Source organism: Prinia subflava, chromosome 24 (genome assembly GCF_021018805.1).
Source record: "Prinia subflava isolate CZ2003 ecotype Zambia chromosome 24, Cam_Psub_1.2, whole genome shotgun sequence".
In the NCBI taxonomy this organism is placed as follows: domain Eukaryota; kingdom Metazoa; phylum Chordata; class Aves; order Passeriformes; family Cisticolidae; genus Prinia; species Prinia subflava.
This window is the reverse complement of record NC_086270.1, coordinates 1773952-1794234: the sequence shown is the minus strand read 5'-3', so window position 1 is coordinate 1794234 and position 20283 is coordinate 1773952. Positions and strand designations below refer to the sequence as shown.

General features: G+C 53.8%; 2 protein-coding genes across 3 annotated transcripts; one reads left to right on the top strand and one right to left on the bottom strand.

The window, feature by feature from the left end:
* Positions 1 to 594: 594 nt before the first annotated feature.
* On the bottom strand, positions 595 to 8462 carry BSDC1 (BSD domain containing 1). Its single transcript, XM_063419203.1, has 11 exons — positions 8406 to 8462; positions 7166 to 7226; positions 6561 to 6677; positions 5856 to 6026; positions 5705 to 5759; positions 4680 to 4795; positions 4436 to 4504; positions 4222 to 4301; positions 3059 to 3555; positions 2412 to 2515; positions 595 to 2184 (listed from the first exon to the last, which is right to left on the bottom strand). The coding sequence occupies exons 1-11, from the start codon at positions 8414 to 8416 to the stop codon at positions 2152 to 2154; spliced, it is 1314 nt and encodes a 437-aa protein (XP_063275273.1). The 5' UTR covers positions 8417 to 8462; the 3' UTR covers positions 595 to 2151.
* A 44-nt stretch (positions 8463 to 8506) lies between these two features.
* ZBTB8B (zinc finger and BTB domain containing 8B) lies at positions 8507 to 18698 on the top strand. 2 transcript variants are annotated; one of them, XM_063419199.1, is made up of 4 exons: positions 8507 to 8576; positions 9768 to 10628; positions 12914 to 13092; positions 15259 to 18698. In XM_063419199.1, exons 2-4 carry the CDS (start codon positions 9770 to 9772, stop codon positions 15565 to 15567), a joined length of 1347 nt encoding a protein of 448 aa, XP_063275269.1. In that variant the 5' UTR covers positions 8507 to 8576; positions 9768 to 9769; the 3' UTR covers positions 15568 to 18698. The 2 variants fall into 2 exon arrangements, with proteins under 2 accessions (XP_063275269.1, XP_063275268.1); XM_063419198.1 differs by lacking the exon at positions 8507 to 8576 and adding an exon at positions 8585 to 8756.
* The last annotated feature ends 1585 nt before the right edge of the window (positions 18699 to 20283 follow it).

Here is a 20283-nt window from a genome sequence, read left to right as displayed (position 1 = left end):
TGTCATCTCTGTCCTGCTGCTCATGTCCCGTCACTCATGTCCTGTCCCCTCTGTCCTGTCTCCTCTGTCCTGTCACTCGTGTCCTGTCCCCTGTCCTGTCACTCGTGTCCCCTCATTCCTGTCCCATCACTTGTGTCCTGTCCCCTCCGTCCTGTCACTCGTGTCCTGTCTCCTCTGTCCTGTCCCCTCTGTCCTGTCACTCGTGTCCCCTCGTTCCTGTCCCGTTCCCGGGCTGCAGGAAGGTAAAGGGGCTGGCAGAGCCCAGCATTCCCCCGAGCAGCTTCCCTTGGGAACGGTGCCAGGCTGAAAGGAACCCTTGGGACACAACCCCGCAGTGCCAGCAGCCCCGTGGCGCCAGGAATATCGTGGAATATCGCGACAGGAAGGGACTCCCGTGTGGTGTTTCCCATCCATCCAGGCTCTGGGTCACACTGGGTGGTTTGAAGGGGTCACTCAGAGCCCTGAAAAGCGGGGGCAGAGTTTGAGGAGCCTGGGGCTGTGGAGGATCCTCTCCCTCTCCTGGGGGAGATGAGAGCAAAGAAAAATTCTGTCATCAACACTCCAGAGGAAATGAGAACAGCCGGGACAGGCAGAGACTCTGAGAACTCCTTTAATTGCTGTTAACTGCAAGTCTGTAAAAGGTTTGGAGAAAGTCATCGTTACAAAACTACCAGCTGTTAGAATTGTTCCTGGTTCGTCACCCCAGCTAGAAAAGGCTCAGGGAGATGCGGAATAGTTCGAGAACAGAGAATATTGCACAACCAACCCAACGGTTAATTCGACTAAAGAAGAAAAGAAAAGTGACAGATGCTGCACCCTCGAGCTCTGCTGTGAGGTCAGCTGGGCCAGCCCCAGGTCCCCACTGGTGTCCCCTGTGTCCCCTGCCCGCCACACCCCAGGCAGGAGCAGAGCTGTCCCCAGGGCTTTGGCAGGACAGGGAGTCACCCCAAAAGAGGAAAACCCACCCCCAAAACCCCAACTCTTCCAAGTGCACCTCGTTTAGTGCTGTCCAAACCCAGGAGGAACCCCCAGCCCCCGTGGAGCAGCCCTGGAAGGGGCAGGACAAAGGCAAAAAGTGTCACCCCGCCACCCCACAGGCCAGGGAGGGCACTGTCCCCTTGGGATAACTGTGCCATCAGCAGCATCTCGTGTGGTGACAAAGAAACTGCCCCAGAATGAGCCCGTGGGGCTGAGGGAAGCCTCTCAAGCAGTCACGGGGGCTGAAGTGAAGGAACCCAAGCGAGCACAGCAAAGCTCAGGGTGGGACAGGGCTCAGGTGGGGACACACAGCAGGGACCACCCAAATTTTGGGGAGCCTCTCTGTCCCCAGGCAGAGGTGGCAGTGTCACTGGGCCAGGCTGGGCCTTTGCAGGGGCTGAGCTGGCACCAGCACGAGGGGTTCTGCTCCCAGGTGAGCCAAACCACTGCCAGCCCAGCAGGGCTCGAGTGAGAGAGGATTTTGCTCGGAGAATTGAACTAGAAAGACACAAAACCCAGTGCAGGGAGGCGGTGCAGCTGCAAAGGGAGGGAGCAGCAGGCCTTGGCTCTCTGAGGAACTGCTGGAAACGGGAGTTTCCGTGAGAAAAAGCTTCCAAGACAAAAAGCCAGGCAGAAGCTCAGGGTTTGGCGGGGGGTTTGGCTCCTTCCAGGATCAAAGCCACGAGCCAAGTGCCTTTTTCTGCAGCACCTCCAGCCCTCAGGCCCTCCCTGGGCGCTGCTTTCCCGGTGGGAATTGTGGAGCAGGCACAGCCACGTCCAGGAGCCTCTCAGCTGCAGGTTGCACGTGCACACACAAGCAAGGAAGGAGCCAGGTGGCAGCCTGGCAGCACCCAGCACACCTGGCAGGGCTCTGGGTGCCCAGCTGGCCCCAGGGACTCCTCACTCTGCCTCCTCCTGACACGTCAGGGGCAGGTTTGGCTTGGCCAGTCTCTAGGACCTACGCAGAAGTCGGGCTCCTGTGTGCCAGTGACCTCCTGCTTCCATCCTGCTGGAGCTGAAGGGGTCACTGGAGTTGCCCACAGGTTTTAGGAACTCCTCCAGCCTGGAACTGCAACCCCCAGCACAGTCACACACAAAGGAACAGCCAGCCCGTGGTTGGGTTCACGTTCGATGGTGGAAATGAGCCTGTGACACACACTGGAAGCAGCTGCTTTATTCCCAGTCTTCCCACTCCTCATCTTCCAGCTGCAAACAAGAGGAAATTTATTTCTGGATTGTTTCTGAGCTGTTTTCAATGGTTTGTTTCTGTAACTCAGCAGCCCCTCCTGCCCAGGGCACCTGAGGCAGCACAAAGCCTCCCACACCCTCCCAACAGATGGGAAACCTGCACACCCATCCCACCAGCCCCTTGCTCGTGCACCCTGAGGGGCTGGCGATGCTTTTGGGGGGCAGTTTGGCCTCCCCTCACTCACCTCCCCAGACATTTCCACCTTGGAGAGCGCCAGCTGCACCTCCTCCTCCGTCATGTCCAGATCAAAGTCCTTTTCCCAGTCCTCGCTGATGTCTGTGCTGGAGCCTGGAAGCACAAACATCCTCACTGAGCCACCAGAGCTGCCCCAAAGCCCTGGAATTCTCCAGGCTCGGAGAATCCTCAGCCTGCCTGAGGAGGGAAAGCCTAAACAGCCCCAGGAACAGCTCCCTGACGGAGATGGGATGGACTGAGCCTGCTTCCCTCACAGCCAGGGCTGGTGCAGAGCAAGTGGGAGAGGTGGATGAGGAAACATTTTCTCCTCTGGCCTGGGAGCACTGGGATGTGTCAGGTTCCAGTCACACAGAAAATGCAGCGGGTAAGGAATGACAGGAGGGACTTAGATATGGGGACTGTCATTGTCCCAGCAGGGACACTCCCAGGGGTGACAGGCAGAGGGAAGGAATCACCTAGAAAAGAGCATTTTTCTGCTATCTCCACAGAGCACGGCCTTTCCTGGCATGCAGGGACCACAGGCCTGCTCTGCTCAGCCAGCAGACCTTTGATTACTTTCCCTTGCTCTCCCTCAGCACCACAAACCCTTTCCCCAGGAGCTGCCCCTCCCAGGGGGCTCCCAGGGCCCCCACAAACCTTTCTTGCCGTTGTTGGAGGGGGTGGATTTGCCACTGTCCGAGTTGAGCTCGAAGACTCTCAGGTCTGTGGGTCCTTCCTCTCTCAGAGTCTCTGTCCTGCCTTTGCTCTCCGGCTCTCTGAGCTCTGCTCCAGAGGACGCTGCTGATCCCTCAGCGGGTGCAGAAGGCTGAGCAGCCTCGGGGGGCTTTGGCAGGGAGCTCTGCTCCTCCAGGGTGGCCTCTGCCAGCCTCTGGGACAGGTCCTGGCTGCGCGGGGCTGCAGCTGCAGTCTGTAGCTGGCTGGCAGGCCCAGGGGCAGGGTTTGCAATCTGAGTGAGCAGGGACACGCTCTCGCTGCTCTCCGAGGGGCTCTGCTCCAGCGGCTCTGGGGGCAGCACGGCCCAGCTCTGCCCTGAGGGGGCAGCGGGGGGGTTTCCCTCCGGGGCAGGCTCTGTCTGTGCTCCTGGGAATGTGACGTTTGCACAAGGCAGGGGGGACATCCCCAGGAACTCCTCTGTAGGGAGGCAGAAGAGAAGCGAGAGATGTTTCAGCAAGTGCAGCAGCAGCTGGGCTGGGAGCTGGATTCCACAGGAACACAGGATGTCCTGAGCTGGACCCACAGGGATCATCCAGCCCAAGCCCTGGCCCAGCACAGACACCCCAAAAATCCCACCCTGTGCTGCCTGGAGCTCTGGCAGCTTTGGGGTCGTGCCCGTTCCCTGGGGAGCCCGGGCAGTGCCCAGAACCCTTGAGGGGAAGAGCATTTTCCTGATATCCACCCCACACCACCCTGACACAGCTCCAGGCGCTCCCTCAGATCCCATCCCTGCTCACTGGGCACAGACTGGAGCTGCCCCTTCACTGCCCATTGGGATTTGTGGGAGTGAGGAGGAGCCAGAACCCCACAAGTCCTCCCAGAGCCCCCAAACCTGTCCCACCTTCCTCCTCCTCCCAGCCTGGCTCCTCCTGGTGCTGCCCTTCACTGCCCATTGGGATTTGTGGGAGTGAGGAGGAGCCAGAATCCCACAAATCCTCCCAGAGCCCCCAAACCTGTCCCACCTTCATCCTCCTCCCAGCCTGGCTCCTCCTGGTGCTGCCCTTCACTGCCCACTGGGATTTGTGGGAGTGAGGAGGAGCCAGCACCCCACAAATCCTCCCAGAGCCCCCAAACCTGTCCCATCTTCCTCCTCCTCCCAGCCTGGCTCCTCCTGGTGCATGCTCTGCTCCGCTCGCTGCTTCAGGGCCTCCCTCCGGGCTTCATCCTGCAGGGAACTCAGCATCAGCAGCTGCTCACAGCCCCAGGCCCTTCCCTCCCATCACTGCCCCCAAGGACTCAGCCCAGACCCCCCATTTTCCCTGGAAAAGCCCCCCCAGGAGCCCCCCAAGCCCAACCCACCTGCTCCAGGCGATGCAGTTTGTAGAAGTAGCGCTGCCAGAACTCCAGGTGGGAAACAGCCACAGGGACCTGGGAGAGGCACCAGGGAAAGGGATGAACCCCCCAGAGGCAGAGCTGCCCTCTCTCCTCCCAGAGCTTCCAGCTCCCATTTTTGCACAGTTTATCCACTGTTCCCAGTGCAGCTGCAGGGGACAAACAGCTCAGGGCTGTCCCCAGGTGAGGAGCTGCCCAGGCAGGGCCTCACCATTTTGGTGTAGAGCGCCCGGATGGAAGGGCTGGTTGCCAGCAGCTCTGCAATCTCCCCTTTCTTCTCCTCCAGGCTGAACTGGGCGAGCCAGGCCTCGAGCAGCTCAGCAGGGCCTGTTTGGGACCAGCACAGGGATAACAACCCTCAGCACACAGCAGAGTTTGGGGGATTGTGAAAAAGGCATAGTGTGTGTGTGTGTCTCTACGCAGATATTTACTATGTTAGGTAGAAAAGTTATGTAGTATTAACATTTTAAATAATATAGTAAATGTAGTTTTTAACATTGAATCTAAGTAAGAATTGTGTGTAAGGTATTTTTCCTTAGCTCAAGAGAAAAGAGAAGATAACCCGGAGGTTTCTGCACAGAAAGAACAATTACAACAAGCCAGACTAAAACCCCTCTTGGATTTTTCAGAGGGAAAGATGAATATCTCCTGGAATCCACAGAAGCCACCTGGTTAAGCCAAACTTCGGGATGCCAGGGGTTTAGCAGAAGGCTCTTGGCAAACGGGTTTTTCTTAGATAAAGTATGCATAATCATTAAAGTTTGTCCTCAAAAATAGAGAGGTTTCTCCCTAACGGGGCCCTTCTCCTTGCGAGCCTTTGTCTGGAGAGGAGAGGGGATGGTAGCCCCGGGCTACCTTCTTTGCTCTTATTGTCTTATTATTTGTCCTGTCTCTGAAAACTTTTTAAACTTTTATTATTGTATTAATTCTTTTTGTAACCAATTTTTATTCTTTATTAAATTTTCATAAATTTCAAAAAGCGAGCGATTGGTGTTTATCACAGGGATTTTCAGTGGAGAGATGCTGGGGTGAAGGAAGAGGGACACACAGGGCTCAGCCCAAGGCCACGTGGCACCAATTTAAACCGGGTTAGTAAACCCAGCCTAAGCTGGTCCTTGAGATAAGAGCCAGATCTGCTCTCCACAGCTGGCCCTGGCTACAGCCCAGCCAGCCCTGCTGGCCAAAGGCTCCAGGGAACCCCAGGGCAGCCCCCTGGACCCCCTGCACCCCCCATACCATCGGGCTCGTTGCAGTAGGTGGCTGGGTCAGACTGGAGGCTGTAGAGACGAGCCTGGAGGAGACACACAGGGACAGCAGTCAGGGCAGGGACAGCAGCAGAGGCAGGGGACAGGGCTCAGGGTGCCACCTCCCAGCGTGGCACACCCACCTTGGCACTGTCGTAGGGCTCGGTGGTCCCTGAGGGCGTTGCCATCAGCGTGATAACGTCACAGTCGATGGTCTTGTCCGGGGAGGGGGCAAAGGTGTCCGAGATGACCCCCAGGAAGTCAGAGAGCCCCTTCCTCACCTTCTCCGTGGCACCTGAGGAGCCTTCTGCCCTCTGCAGGGGAAGAGCAGCACAGAGTCAGTGACACCCCAGGAATTCCGGGGAGGATCCTGAAGGGAGCAGGATCTCCCCCTTCAGGAAAGGGCTGTGGGCTGGGAGGGTGTGGAGGGAGGCACCTGAGCTGGGGACACAGCCAGCTCTGGGGCTGGTTTGGGACTGTCCCAGCAGCAGGGCTGAGCTCACAGCTTGTGTCACCCCACAGTGACACTGCCACTGTCCCCCTGCTCAGCACAGCGGAGAGGGAACCACAGGAACGTCCCTGTGCTCCTCCACAAGGGCACAGAGTGACAGGACAGGGGGATGGCCTGAGGCTGAAGGAAGGTGGGCTTAGATGGGATATTGGGAAGGAATTCCCCCCTGCGAGGGCAGAGGGATGGCACTCCCAGAGAAACTGTGACTGTCCCATCCCTGGAATCATCCCAGGAGAGGTCACACAGGGCTTGGAGCACCCTGGGATGGTGGGAGGTGTCCCTGCCCGTGGCAGGGGTGGCACTGGGTGATGCTGCAGCTCCCCCAGCCCCTACTCACTGCCAGCCTGTCCTTGACCACGCTGGCCGTGGCGGCGATGGTGCAGGCGGTGTCGTGCTGCACCACCTGCGTGAACTCGGCCAGGTCCCTCTTCATGAACTCCAGAGCCTCTGTGGACTGCAAGGACACAGCACATGGGACTCTGCAGGCTTTGGGCTCCCCAGCAAAGCTGTGAGGGCTCCCAGCACGTTACAGAAACTCAGGAGTGAGAGTCGAGCCCAGCTCAGCCCTCACCCCAACCTGGGTAATGTGCAAGACCAGAATAACCTGAATAACAACAGCAGCTGCTGTGCCCAGAACACATTCCAGGAGGATTTTAAGCCAAGACTAGGAAAAACACAGGTTGGAAAAAGCCTGGCTTTACGTTTTGTGTATAATTAACACAATCAACGCTGCCACAGGCAGGAGGTTACACACCACAAAGCCCTGCTGGAAGCACAACCCCCCCTGCTCAGAGGGCGATTTTCACAGGACAGAGCCCAGCACGACCCAGAGCTGGCTCAGCCAGAAGATCCCTGGCAAACCCACCCCAATCCCGCTCTGGGGAGACCCTCCCGGGCTGTGCCCCCGCCCCGCGGCCGGGCCGGGCTCCCCGCGGGTCCCACCTTCTCCTTGACGGCCTGGTAGCTCTGCTGGAGCCAGCTCCGCCACCAGCCCCCGTCCTCCCTGCGCGAGGGACACGGCGTCAGACACGGAGCACGGACACGGACACGGGGCACGGACACGGGGCACGGACACGGGGCACGGACACAGAGCATGGACACGGGGCATGGACACGGGGCATGGACACGGGGGCACAGAGACAGACCCAGAGCCCAGAGCCAGAGCCAGAGCCCAGAGCCAGAGCCCAGAGCCCAGAGCCCAGAGCCGGACCCAGAACCGGACCCAGAACCGGACCCAGAGCCCAGAGCCAGAGCCCAGAGCCAGAGCCCAGAGCCCAGAGCCCAGAGCCAGAGCCAGAGCCCAGAGCCAGAGCCAGAGCCCAGAGCCAGAGCCCAGAGCCCAGAGCCAGAGCCCAGAGCCCAGAGCCCAGAGCCCAGAGCCCAGAGCCAGAGCCCAGAGCCCAGAGCCCAGAGCCCAGAGCCAGAGCCCAGAGCCCAGAGCCCAGAGCCCAGAGCCAGAGCCAGAGCCCAGAGCCCAGAGCCCAGAGCCAGAGCCCAGAGCCCAGAGCCCAGAGCCAGAGCCCAGAGCCCAGAGCCCAGAGCCCAGAGCCAGAGCCCAGAGCCCAGAGCCCAGAGCCAGAGCCCAGAGCCCAGAGCCAGAGCCCAGAGCCCAGAGCCCAGAGCTAGGTTCTGATCCAGAGCCCCGATCCCGACCCCGCACAGAGATCCCAAAGCCCAGATCCAGATGCCAACCCCAACCCCAGATCCCCACCCCAGCTTCAGACCCCGACCCCAGATCCAGACCCCGACCCCAGATTCCAACCCCAGATCCCAGATTCCAACCCCAGATCCCAGATCGCAACCCCAAATCCAAATCCCAAATCCAGACCCCAACCCCAGATCGCAAATCCAGATTCGGATCCCAGATCCCAACCTCAGATCCCAATCCCAGACTCAGATCCCAAATCCAGACCTCGATCTCAGATCCAGATCCCAGACCCCGATCCCAGCCCCAGCCCCAGACTCAGACCCCAGATCCAGATCCAACCCCAGATCGCAAATCCAGATCCCGATCCCAGATCCCAACCTCAGATCCCAGACCCAGCCCCAGCCCCCGCCCCCGGTCCCAGCCCCGCCCCGGCCGCCCCCCGGCCCCACCGCGGCCCCGTCCCGCTCCGATCCCGCTCCGGTCCCGCTCCGGTCCCGCCCCGGTCCCGCCGCCCCCCGGCCGTGCCCCGCTCACCCCTCCGCCATCTTGGCGGTGTGACGTCACCAATATTTACCGACCCCTCACCCCGCCAGCCCCACCCCGGAGCCGCGGCTCTGACGTCACTTCCTGCCCCGCCCCCGCGGCGCGGCCCGGCTACGGCGGCCGGGCGGGGCCGCAGCGGGGCCGGAGCGGCGCCGGGCGGAGGTGAGCGATGGCACCGAGCGATGGCACCGAGCGATGGCACCGAGCGATGGCACCGAGCGCGCCCCGGGGCGGGCGGGGACGCGATCCGGGGCACCCCGCGACCGGGCAGGGCGGTGCTCAGAGGCGGGAGGGACCGGGCAGGACGGTTCTTAGCATTCCGGGCGATGCCGCCAGCGGGAGGTCGGTGCTTGGCGCGGCGGGGGACGCCGGCACCGGGGACGCCGGCACCGGGAGACGCCGGCACCGGGGGACGCCGGCACCGGGAAACGCCGGCACCGGGGGACGCCGGCACCGGGGGACGCCGGCACCGGGGGACGCCGGCACCGGGGGACGCCGGCACCGGGGGACGCCGGCACCGGGGGACGCACAGTGGGCTTTGGCATCCTAGGAGATGCTGGTACCGGGAAGTACCGGCTGTCCTTGGTGTTCCGGGACAGCCGGTGGGTACCGGGCAGGACGGACCCCCGGTACCGGGCGGGAGGGATCCCGGTACGGAGCAGGATGGTTCTGGGCACCGTGGGGTGTCCCGGTTCCTTGGCGTTCCAGGGGTTGCTGGTACCGGGCGGGTTCGGTCCTTGGGGGGAGGGGGGACCCCCGGCACCGGGCAGGGCGATCCTTGCCGGTGTCTCCGGGGCGCTGGCACGGCTCCCCCTGTCCCGGTACCCGCGGTGTCCCGGCGGCAGTGGGAGGGGGTACCGGGACAGGGGGACAGCGGTGCCGCTGTCCCCGGGGTGCCGCTGTCCCCGCCGTGCCGCTGTCCCCCTGGTGCCGGTGTCCCCCCGCGCCGGTGCCGGTGTCCCGCGATGCCGGTGTCCCCGCGGTGGCAGTGCCATTATCCCCGCCGTGCCGGTGTCCCCGCCGTGCCGGTGTCCCCGCCGTGCCGGTGTCCCCGCCGTGCCGGTGTCCCCGCCGTGCCGCTGTCCCCGCCGTGCCGCTGTCCCCGCCGTGCCGCTGTCCCCGCCGTGCCGCTGTCCCCGCCGTACCAGTGCCGGTGTCCCCGCGATGGCACTGCCATTGTCCCCGCCGTGCCGGTGTCCCCCCGGTGCCGGTGCTGTCCCCCCAGTGCCGCTGTCCCCGCGGTGGCGTTACCAGTGTCCCCGCGGTGCCGGTGTCCCCGCGGTGCCGGTGTCCCCGCGGTGGCGTTACCGGTGTCCCCCCGTGCCGGTGCTGACCCTCTCTCTCCCCGCACAGCCATGGAGGTGCAGTCCTACTACACCAAACTGCTGGGGGAGCTGAACGAGCAGCGCAAGCGGGATTTCTTCTGCGACTGCAGCATCATCGTGGAGGGCAGGATCTTCAAAGCGCACAAGAACATCCTGTTCGCCAACAGCGGCTACTTCCGAGCGCTGCTCATCCACTACATCCAGGACAGCGGGCGCCACAGCACGGCCTCGCTGGACATCGTCACCTCCGAGGCTTTCTCCATCATCCTGGATTTCCTCTACTCCGGGAAGCTGGATCTGTGCGGTGACAACGTCATCGAGGTGATGTCGGCCGCCAGCTACCTGCAGATGACCGACGTGGTCAACTTCTGCAAAGCCTACATCAGGTCCTCGCTGGACATCTGCAGGAAGATGGAGCGGGAGGCGGCGTTTTACCAGGCTGACAGCGGCAGCTCGGCCAGGGAGGGCTCCTCCTCGGCCCTCAGGGGCTGTGCCTCAGTTTCCCCGCCGCAGGAGAAGGAGAAAACCCCGCAGTGCCAGCGGGAGCCTCCGTGCGGGGCCAGGGACCCCCCGAGCAGCGGCTCCGCGCTGCCCCCAGGGGTGGAACCCAAGGTGGAGTTCGACCCTGACGAGGCGGAGGCGGAGGTGGAGGAGCGGCTGCCTCAGTTTCCCGCGGGGCAGCTGGAAGAGGGGCAGCCCGTGGAGCTGGCCTGCAATAATTTCCACATGAAGCAGTTCCTGGAGGCTCTGCTGCGCGGCGGCGCGGCGCCCGGCAAGGAGGACGTGGTGCAGCACTTTGTCCGGGGGTTTGAGGGGAGGGCAGAGGAGGCGGGAGCGGCCGTGAGCTCCATGGTGGACATTCACAGCGACTGGTACGGAGAGGACACAGGTGAGAGGACTCGGGGGGTCTCAAGGTTCACTTTCCCTGAGGTTCTCCTCGGGGTTGCTGTTCCCAGAGGTAATCAGGTTTTCAGTCTTCTCTTTGCCCTGGGTGTTTCACACCGCACAAACTGCAATGCCCAAATTTCTGTAAAATGGGAGCTTCAAATTTAATTCTGTTCTTGCAGCTGACTCCATAAATTGCATCTTATTTGTGGTTTGGTTTTAGGAACAGTAAAATACTGTCAGGAAATAGATTGGAGTTCTTCATCTTGTTATTCCCAACAGGAAGGGAATAGAAACAGAGAGTTGTGTTTTCATATTTAAATATGAAAGCACGTGGACTAAGTGTATCCCGCCTGCAGTTTGTGTTCAAGGTTTTCATTTCTGATGCTGTTTAATGCTAATGGTTTAATAATTTTAAAAAAGGAAGTGGCTGAGATGAAGCAAAGACCCATCTCCACTAAAAGCAGATTTTTTGGTCCTTAATTAAAAGGCTCCCTGAAATAAAATTAACATTTTGCTTCATGAGCAGCAGCCAGGCTGATTTCCTAGAGCACTGCAGCTCATGGATCCTGAGGCTGAGGGAATCCCAGATGAGCTGAGCACGGGGAGAGGCGCAGCTCCCACCAAATAGATTTTTTAGTCCTCAATTAAAAGGCTCCCTGAAATAAAATTAACATTTTGCTGTCATGAGCAGCAGCCAGGCTGATTTCCTAGAGCACTGCAGCTCGTAAATCCTGAATTGGCACAAGGTGAGGGAATCCCAGGGAAGTCGAGCCCAGGGAGAGGTGCAGCTCCCACCAAGCAGATTTTTTGTCCTTCCCTGAAATAAAATGAACTTTTTGCTGTCATGAGCAGCAGCCAGGCTGATTTCCTAGAGCACTGCAGCTCATGGATCCTGAATTGACACAGGGAGGGAATCCCAGGGAAGCCCAGGGAGAGGGAAGAGTTGCAGCTTCCACCACGGGCTGGAGCAGGATGAGCAGCCCGGGGTGTCCCTGATGGTGTGGAGGATTAAAATAATAAATATAAAATAATAAATATAAAATAATAAATATAAAATAATTTCTGTTTAAGCTAACTGCGGGTAGCTGGGGGAAGGTAGAAGATCACAGAATCACAGAATCACAGATGCACAATGTGAACTTTACAGATAGCTTGGAACAAACGTCAGCTTCTGCAATTAGCTGCAAACCATTGTTTAAATATGACCCCAGCCCAGGAGATAATTGAGAAGCTTTGTCTTAACCAAATCAAATATAACACAGGGTAGAGCATAGGTATGATTTAAGATAGTAACTAAGAAATAGGATAATCTATTATCCCATAAGTATCTAGTTATTATAGATACTATTATCTATAGTATCTATAATAGATACTTATCTATTATAAGTATCTCGGGGTGGAGGTTAGTTAAAATATCATTTGAAACTATAAAAACCACAAATCGACTCTGTATTCTGGGGCACAAGATTTGGGCGCTGTGTGCCCCTGTGAGCTGAAATAAAGAACCTCACATCGGTCTCTTCCACCGGGCAGCAATGACAGAACAAGGGGACATAGTCTCAAGCTACGTCAGGGAAGGTACAGGTTGGATATTAGGAAAAAAATTTTCACTGAAAGAGTAATAAAGCACTGGAATTGTCATCCCAGGGAGGTGGCGGAGTCACCATCTCTGGATGTGTTTAAAAAAAGACTGGACATGGCACTGAGTGCTATAGTCTAGTTGAGGTGTTAAGGCATAGGTTGGACTTGATGATCTTAGAGGTCTCTTCCAACCTCATTATTCTGTGATTCTGTGATTCTGTGATTCTGTGAGTCTGTGATTGTGTGAGTCTGTGAGTCTGTGATTCTGTGATTGTGATTCTGGATTTCTGTGATTCTGTGATTCTGTGATCCTGTGATTCTGTGATTGTGATTGTGTGATTCTGTGATTCAGTGATTCTGTGATCCTGTGATTCTGTGATTCTCTGATTCTCTGATTCAGTGATTCTGTGATTCCGTGATTCTGTGATTCAGTGATTGTGTGAGTCTGTGATTCAGTGATTCAGTGATTCAGTGATTCTGTGATTCTGTGATTTTATGATTCAGTGATTTTATGATTCAGTGATTCAGTGATTTTATGATTCTGTGATTCTGTGATTCAGTGATTGTGTGATCCTGTGATTCTGTGATTCTGTGATTCTGTGATTCTGTGATTCTGTGATTTTATGATTCTGTGATATGACCACCTTTGTGTAATTCTATGTTTTCCTACATCCCCGCTCTGACCCGCTGTGTTTTGTCCCCAAGGTGACGTGCTGGTGGTGCCCATCAAGCTGCACAAGTGCCCGTTCTGCCCCTACACGGCCAAGCAGAAGGGGATCCTGAAGCGCCACATCCGCTCGCACACGGGCGAGCGGCCCTACCCCTGCGACACCTGCGGCAAGCGCTTCACCCGCCAGGAGCACCTGCGCAGCCACGCCCTCAGCGTGAGTCTGCCAGGGACACATCCCCGCTCTGGGATCAATTCTGGAATGAAAAGGGGGTTGGAGGTAGTGGTTGAGTCAGAGAAATGGGACAAAAAGTCCAGGAGGTTCTGATCTGCCCGAGTCCTGCTCTGCTGGAGATGCTTGCAGAGCTGAGAAAAAACTGAGATATTGAACCCTGCCAGGGACAGCCCCCCGCTCTGGGATGAATCCTGTAAATGGAAAGGGTGTTGGAGGTAGTGGTTGGGTCAGAGAAATGGGACAAAAAGTCCAGGAGGTTCTAATCTGCCCCAGTCCTGCTCTGCTTAAAGCTAAGAAAGGACTGAGATAATGAACCCTGCCAGGGACAAATCCCCTGCTCTGGGATAAATCCTGTAATGAAAAGGGTGTTGGAGGTAGTGGTTGAGTCAGAGAAATGGGACAAAAAGTGCAGGAGGTTCTGATCCACCCCATTCCTGCTCTGCTGGAGATGCTTGCAGAGCTAGGAAAGAGCTGAGATATTGAACCCTGCCAGGGACAGCCCCCCGCTCTGGGATGAATTCTGTAATGAAAAGGGTGTTGGAGGTAGTGGTTGAGTCAGAGAAATGGGACAAAAAGTCCAGGAGGTTCTAATCTGCCCCAGTCCTGCTCTGCTGGAGGTGCTTGTAAAGCTAAGAAAGAACTGAGATAATGAACCCTGCCAGGGACAAATCCCCCGCTCTGGAATAAAACCTGTAATGAAAAGGATGTTGGAGGTAGTGGTTGAGTCAGAGAAATGGTATAAAAAGTCCAGGAGGTTCTGATCCGCCCCAGTCCTGCGCTGTTTAAAGATAGGAAAGAACTGAGATAATGAACCCTGCCAGGGACAGCCCCCTGCTCTGGGATAAATCCTGTAAAGGAAAAGGATGTTGGAGGTAGTGGTTGAGTCAGAGAAATCAGACAAAAAGTGCAGGATGTTCTAATCTGCCCCAGTCCTGCTCTGCTGGAGATGCTTGCAGAGCTGAGAGAAAACTGAGATATTGAACCCTGCCAGGGGCAGCCCCCCGCTCTGGGATGAATCCTGTAAATAAAAAGGATGTTGGAGGTAGTGGTTGAGTCAGAGAAATGGTATAAAAAGTCCAGGAGGCTCTGATCCACCCCAGTCCTGCTCTGCTTAAAGATAGGAAAGAACTGAGATAATGAACCCTGCCAGGGACAAATCCCCTCTCTGGAATAAATCCTGTAAAGGAAAAGGATGTTGGAGGTAGTGGTTGAGTCAGAGAAATGAGACAAAAAGTGCAGGAGGCTCTGATCCGCCCCAGTCCTGCTCTGCTGGAGGTGCTTGCAGAGCTAGGAAAGGACTGAGATAATGAACCCTGCCAGGGAGGGTGGCAGAGCTGAGTATAACAGATTATACTCTGGATTTGGGCATTTTGTTCTCCCAATCTGTTATTTTTGAGAGTTTGGGAAGGAATTCTGCCCTGTGAGGGTGGTGAGGTCGTGGATTCCCCATTGCTGGAAGTGTCCCAGGCCAGGCTGGACAGAGCTTGGGATTGTGGAAGGTTTCCATGGGCTGGGCAAGCTCCAAGTCCCTTCCAACCCAAATAATTCCACGATTTTTATACTTGCATAGCCCAAATCTTCATGGCCACAGCCACCACGGGATCCCCTTCAGTGTCCCAGGCCAGGTTGGGACTGTGGAAGGTTTCCATGGGCTGGACAAGCTCTAAGTTCTTTCCAACCCAAATAATTCCACGATTTTTATACTTGGTCACCCAAATCTTCATGGCCAGAGTCACCAAGGGATCCCCTTCAGTGTCCCAGGAAGTGTCCCAGGCCAGGCTGGACAGAGCTTGGGATTGTGGAAGGTTTCCATGGGCTGGACAAGCTCCAAGTTCTTTCCAACCCAAACAATTCCATGATTTTTATACTTGGGCACCCAAATCTTCATGGCCACAGCCACCACGGGATCCCCTTCATTGTCCCAGGCCAGGTTGGGACTGTGGAAGGTTTCCATGAGCTGAACAAGCTCCAAGTCTCTTCCAACCCAAATAATTCCACGATTTTCATCCTTTGGTAGCTCAAATCTTTATGGCCAGAGTCACCACGGGATCCCCTTCACCTGCAGCGTGGCTGCTCCCCCGCTCTGCCAACCTCTCCAAACCACCAAACCTCCCTTTTTTTCCCCCAATTTTGCTGCTCTCCCTGCAGGTGCACCGCTCCAACAAGCCCATCATCTGCAAGGGCTGCAGGAGGACCTTCAGCACGGGGCTGTCGCAGGGGCTGCGGCGCTTCGGGCTCTGTGACAGCTGCACCTGCGTCACCACCACGCACGAGGAGCCCCTGCCCACCCCCCTGAGCCTGCTGGAAACGGCCTCGGAGGGCCACGAGAGAGGGGAGCCCGACAGTGACTGGCCCATCTACGTCGAGTCCGGCGAGGAAAACGAGCCAGGGGAGGATGAGGATGGAGATGACAAGCGGGAAATCCAGCGGGTTTCAGACAGGGAGGTTTTGATGTAGCACTGAGAGGTTCCCTGGCAGTGTCTGTGACAGGACTGCACGTTTGCTCAATCACTGACGCTGTGCTGGGGTTTGTTATTCTGGTTTTTAATTGGAATTTTTAATGCTGTTTGAGTTTTCGGTGCTGCGCATCAGGAATCTGGGAAGAGTTTTTGGTCTGGGGGTCACAGAGGTTGGACTTGAGGAGTTTCTCTGCCTCCTGGTTTTGGTTTTGCAGGTGGGACACCTCTGGGTTGTTTTGGGGACAGATTTCTTCAAATAATGAGTCATTAATCCCTGGTCTGACAGGGACACCACCTTTTCTCTGAAGGTGACATAAAATGTGGTTTACATTTCTTACCTTGGGACTTTTCCAAGCTAATCTGTGATCCTTCTTAGGACAGTGTTATCTGAATTATGAACCATAAATATTCACTGAGACTGAATTTGACCTGGAAACCAGGGCAGAAAAACCAGGATAACAACAAAAAACCCCAAACAAAATATGCTGCTGAAAGGATAGACAGGAAGAATAAATTATTTCACATAATTAATGGCAGGAATTTAAAGATCAAGCTTTTCTTTCTGAATTTTTACTGCATCTAAGAGCTCAGGCTGTAGATCTTCAGCTGTGTTTTTATTGTCACTCAGTAGTCTTGGCTTAAATATTAAGCACAAATAATGGTGTTTTAGTGGCCAGGACTAAGAGAAGAGCCCAAATTCTTTTCAGCTTTTTACATAGGAGTTAAAAGCTGTCAAGCAGGTTCCTTGGGAATTCTGACAGATCGAATAACCAGATCCACACCTGGTGTAGCTGAGGAGCAGTGAAATATCTCAGCTATGCCATAAAAGAGCTCTGAGTGCCCTTTTGGAATTCTTTTCTTTTACTGTAATTTCTTTTACAATTCGGGGGTCCTCTCATGATTTATGTTTTGTGATTTTATCCAATTTTTTTTTTTTAAAACCTCTGTAGACCTCCTGTTTCTTTGCCGGGGCAGCTAAAGGTTTTTAAAGGAGGTGAGATTTTGTCACCTTTTCCAGCAGCAAATTTTTAAAGCTGTTAAAACTCAGGCTGGGAAGCTTTAGAAGAAAACCCAGCACCACCAGAAAGCCTGTTAGCCTAGGGGTGACCTCCTGTCCCCTGACAAAGGGACAAAACTCAAATATACTGTGAAATAAGACTGTTAGTGCTTCTTCACTCTGCTGTTCCTCAGTGTTTCATGAAAAAGCAAATTTGTTGAGTCTTTTTGGAGCAGAATTCTGTAGATTTGGCTGATGAAGAGCGAGCAGCTCCTCCCTCTTGGTGCTGTTTCCTGAAGGTTTTTGGTGTAAAGATTTTTCCACTTGGCAAACCCAAAAAAAACCCAAGAGCCCTCTGAATTAACCAGGGTATTTTCTGCATACCTCGTGCTTTTCTTGAAAAAGAGCAATTCAGTTTCTCCCTCTGCTTCACCCAGCAGTGAAACTGTCCCTCTGTCACACCAGATTTATTTGTGAGTGGTGATTCTGCTCTCACAAGTGCAGCCAAGGGTTCACTGCCACACCAGGAAGGATGAGGACAGAAGAAACAAAGTTATTTTAAATAATTCACTTTACTGGTGGCTGCTGAAAAGAGCAGAAGGTGAAGATTCTTCTTTTGGAGTGGTCTGGTCCAAGTTCTCGGTGAGTGTCACCATGGAATGTGCTGCTTTTATTTTCTGTCCCTTAATTTGGGTGAGTTTCAGTCACTCCTGTTCCAGGACAGATGGAAATTCGAGTTTTTTAGGAGCTGGAACACAGGACAAGACAAATTTCCCTGCTCTAGAGCCCCTCTTTTAATCAATCTGAATTAAGGGACATTGAAGGGACAGCTCACATTTGGGAGTTGAGCTCCTCTGAAAATTCCTGCAGTGGTTTTGGCCCCTTGGTGCTCTTGAAAACCTGAGGAAAATGTGGGGCTTGTAAATCCTGCTGCAATATTTGGAAAAGCACCTTCCAGCCTCTTTTGGACTGCTGCATTTTTGATGAACCCACCCAAAACTAAAGGGTGATGAAGGAGGGACTTTCTGCCTTGAGAGCCATGGATAATCTGATTTTTTTGGGGAGATTCACTGATGGAAGCGGGGCAGGAATGTAAATAAGGATCCAATGAATATTTAGTGACCAGCTCTGGTCATGAAGGTTCCACCTGGTTGTAAATATTGGTAGAAACCACGAGAGCTGGGACAGCAGCCGAGCTCTGCTCCACAAGGTTGGGAAGTTCCGAGCCTGTGGAGACCCTTGGAGCAGGGAAAATTCACTTTTTGGGAGCTGCAGAGCTCTTTTTTCCCTTCCCCCTGCTGTCTTTGGTCTTTGGGGTTGTCCTTGTGTGTTTGTGCCTGGGGGATGGAGCTGTCACAGGGGGCAGGGGCGGGCGGGGGGCGGCTTTTCCACAGGGAAATTCCACCAAATTCGGGGTTTTCCTGTTAAATTGTCATTTTTGTGCTGCTCTGTTTTGTTTTCCGTGGAGTCTTTGCAGCCTTTGGATGTAGAAGAGGATGGAGTTTATCCACGTTCTTGTGACCAGGGTGTCCATGTAAATCTGTTGTGCTTTCCATTTTGTTTTCTGGATGTTTTTTCCTGAAATCTTCCATTTGTAGATCCAGCCTCTACAAGCTTTGAGAAAACCATGTTGGCTGTTTAAAAACCTGCTGTGGTGCTTGATGAAGAATCAAAAATCCTCTTTTTAGGCGAGTTATTTCTAATAGAATCTTTCTCAAAGGTTTTTAAAGGCCGTCAAGACGACACATCTTAAAACTTAGCTGGTTGTACTTTGTTTAGGAATACACATTTTAATGTATTTTTGCACAGAAATGCACTGTATTTCACATTATGAAGGAATACACGCTGCACTGGTATTTGTAGTGCAAAGCCCTTGTAAATCTTCCAAATGTGGTAGTTGAATTTCCTGATGTTTTGTAAGAGAGTTTCATAACCAAAGTCCTTTAGTCCAGTAACGATGACAAATTCTTATTAACTGAACCTTATTTGTGGAAGTGACTGAACTATATTTGTGGATCTTGGAGCATTCTGGAAGTTTTTTTTGATTGTCTAGAAAATAAAACTCTCTGAGAGGGTTGCTTTGATTTTTTTCCCGTTCAAATGTTGACTGAGTAAACCTGAGAGTGTCTAGATTGAGGCTCACGTTTCAATTTCTGGCATGAAAATCAAATAATTAATATTTCCATTTAATTCATTTGGTTTAAAAATCAATATATCCATTTTTGGGGAGAGCTAGTTTGCAAGAAAAATCAGGTTTTGGGAATGAAAGGACTAAAAGGATCCTGTTCACTTAAACCCCAGCCAAGTGAGATTTTTAGAAAATATTTTATTTTATTAACACTGACTTGTTTTTTTTTTTTTTAAACAGTCCTTGTAGTTCTATGTAAATTCAACTTTTTAAAATTTTTAAAACTTTAAAAAATTTTAAATTTCTCATTTTTCTTGCTGGGATGCAGACACTGATATCAGCTAGGAGGAAATGCATGTGTGGATGGGGAGCATCCCAAATACTCTTCTAGAAAAAATTAGATTATATCGAATATTTCACAAAAAATCTCGCTGCAAATACATAATTTTTCCATTTTTTTTTCCGTGAAAGATGTGAGACGCTGGAGAACTCAGAGGAGATGAGGGGATCATCTCCACTTTGGTGAAAAGGATTTTTTGTGGGGAAAAGGAGGAGGAAAGCAGCACAGCAGGGCGGTCAGGGGCCATCAGAGGGTGTCAAAAACCGCCCTGGTGATTTGGGGGGGAGAATTGTTTGAATCCGGCCCTAAATCAACGTGAGCTGGATGCAAATGTGGCACATTTGGGCGTTCCGGGAAACCACTAAAGATAAGAATTTAAAAGGATTTTAATTGTGCTGCTGGAGCAGGATTGGGATTTGCTGTCCCACCAAATCTCAGGCTGTTCCTAAATTGGACTCGTTGCTGCCAGAGGGAAGATTCCTCGCTGGACTCAGGGGTTCAGGGCAGGATATTCCGATTTCCTGCTCATTTTGGAAAAGGAAAAATCTCCTGGTGCCCCGGAGGCTCCTTGGGTTTGTACTGGGATTTGGATTTGTGCCTGAGCGAAGGTGGAGCTCAAATCCTGGTTCAACTCTCCTGGTTTGGTGCTTGGGAAAGATGAGGACAAGAACGATGATGAAAATGAAGAAAACCCAAATCCAAGCCGGCAGTGATCACAGAGAAATTATAATCTCATTCCTAATTAATTTCTAGGCTGTGAAGAGTTCCTTAAGTTGATCTAGAACAGGCTCTTGAGTTTTTCCTTGGTAAAAAATATCCCATGATAATTAAAGTTGGAAAATGCACCATCACTGAAGGCTGTGATTCCTGAGGAACATTGAAGGCTGTGATTCCTGAGGAACATTTCTTTTGAGGAAAACTGAAATCTTTTAATTGGTGCCACTGTTAATTAAACTATTATATAATACACTATACTATTATATATTATTACTGCTAATCCTCTTTGGCTACCAAGCCCAAGGAGAAATGGATGTTAGTTTTTCTGTGAGCAAGAAAAATGTAAATTTTTTTAGTGTAATTGTTCTGTGAAGAGCAGACTTTACACTCTGGAGCTCCTTCACCTCCTTCACACAGCAGCCAAGCACATTCCCTCTGAATAAACTCTCCAAACAGCAGCTCAAGAGGAAATTTCTCAGCTGAAATTGGCTCTAAAATTTAGAAACCCATCCCCAAATCCTCTCTGCACGTC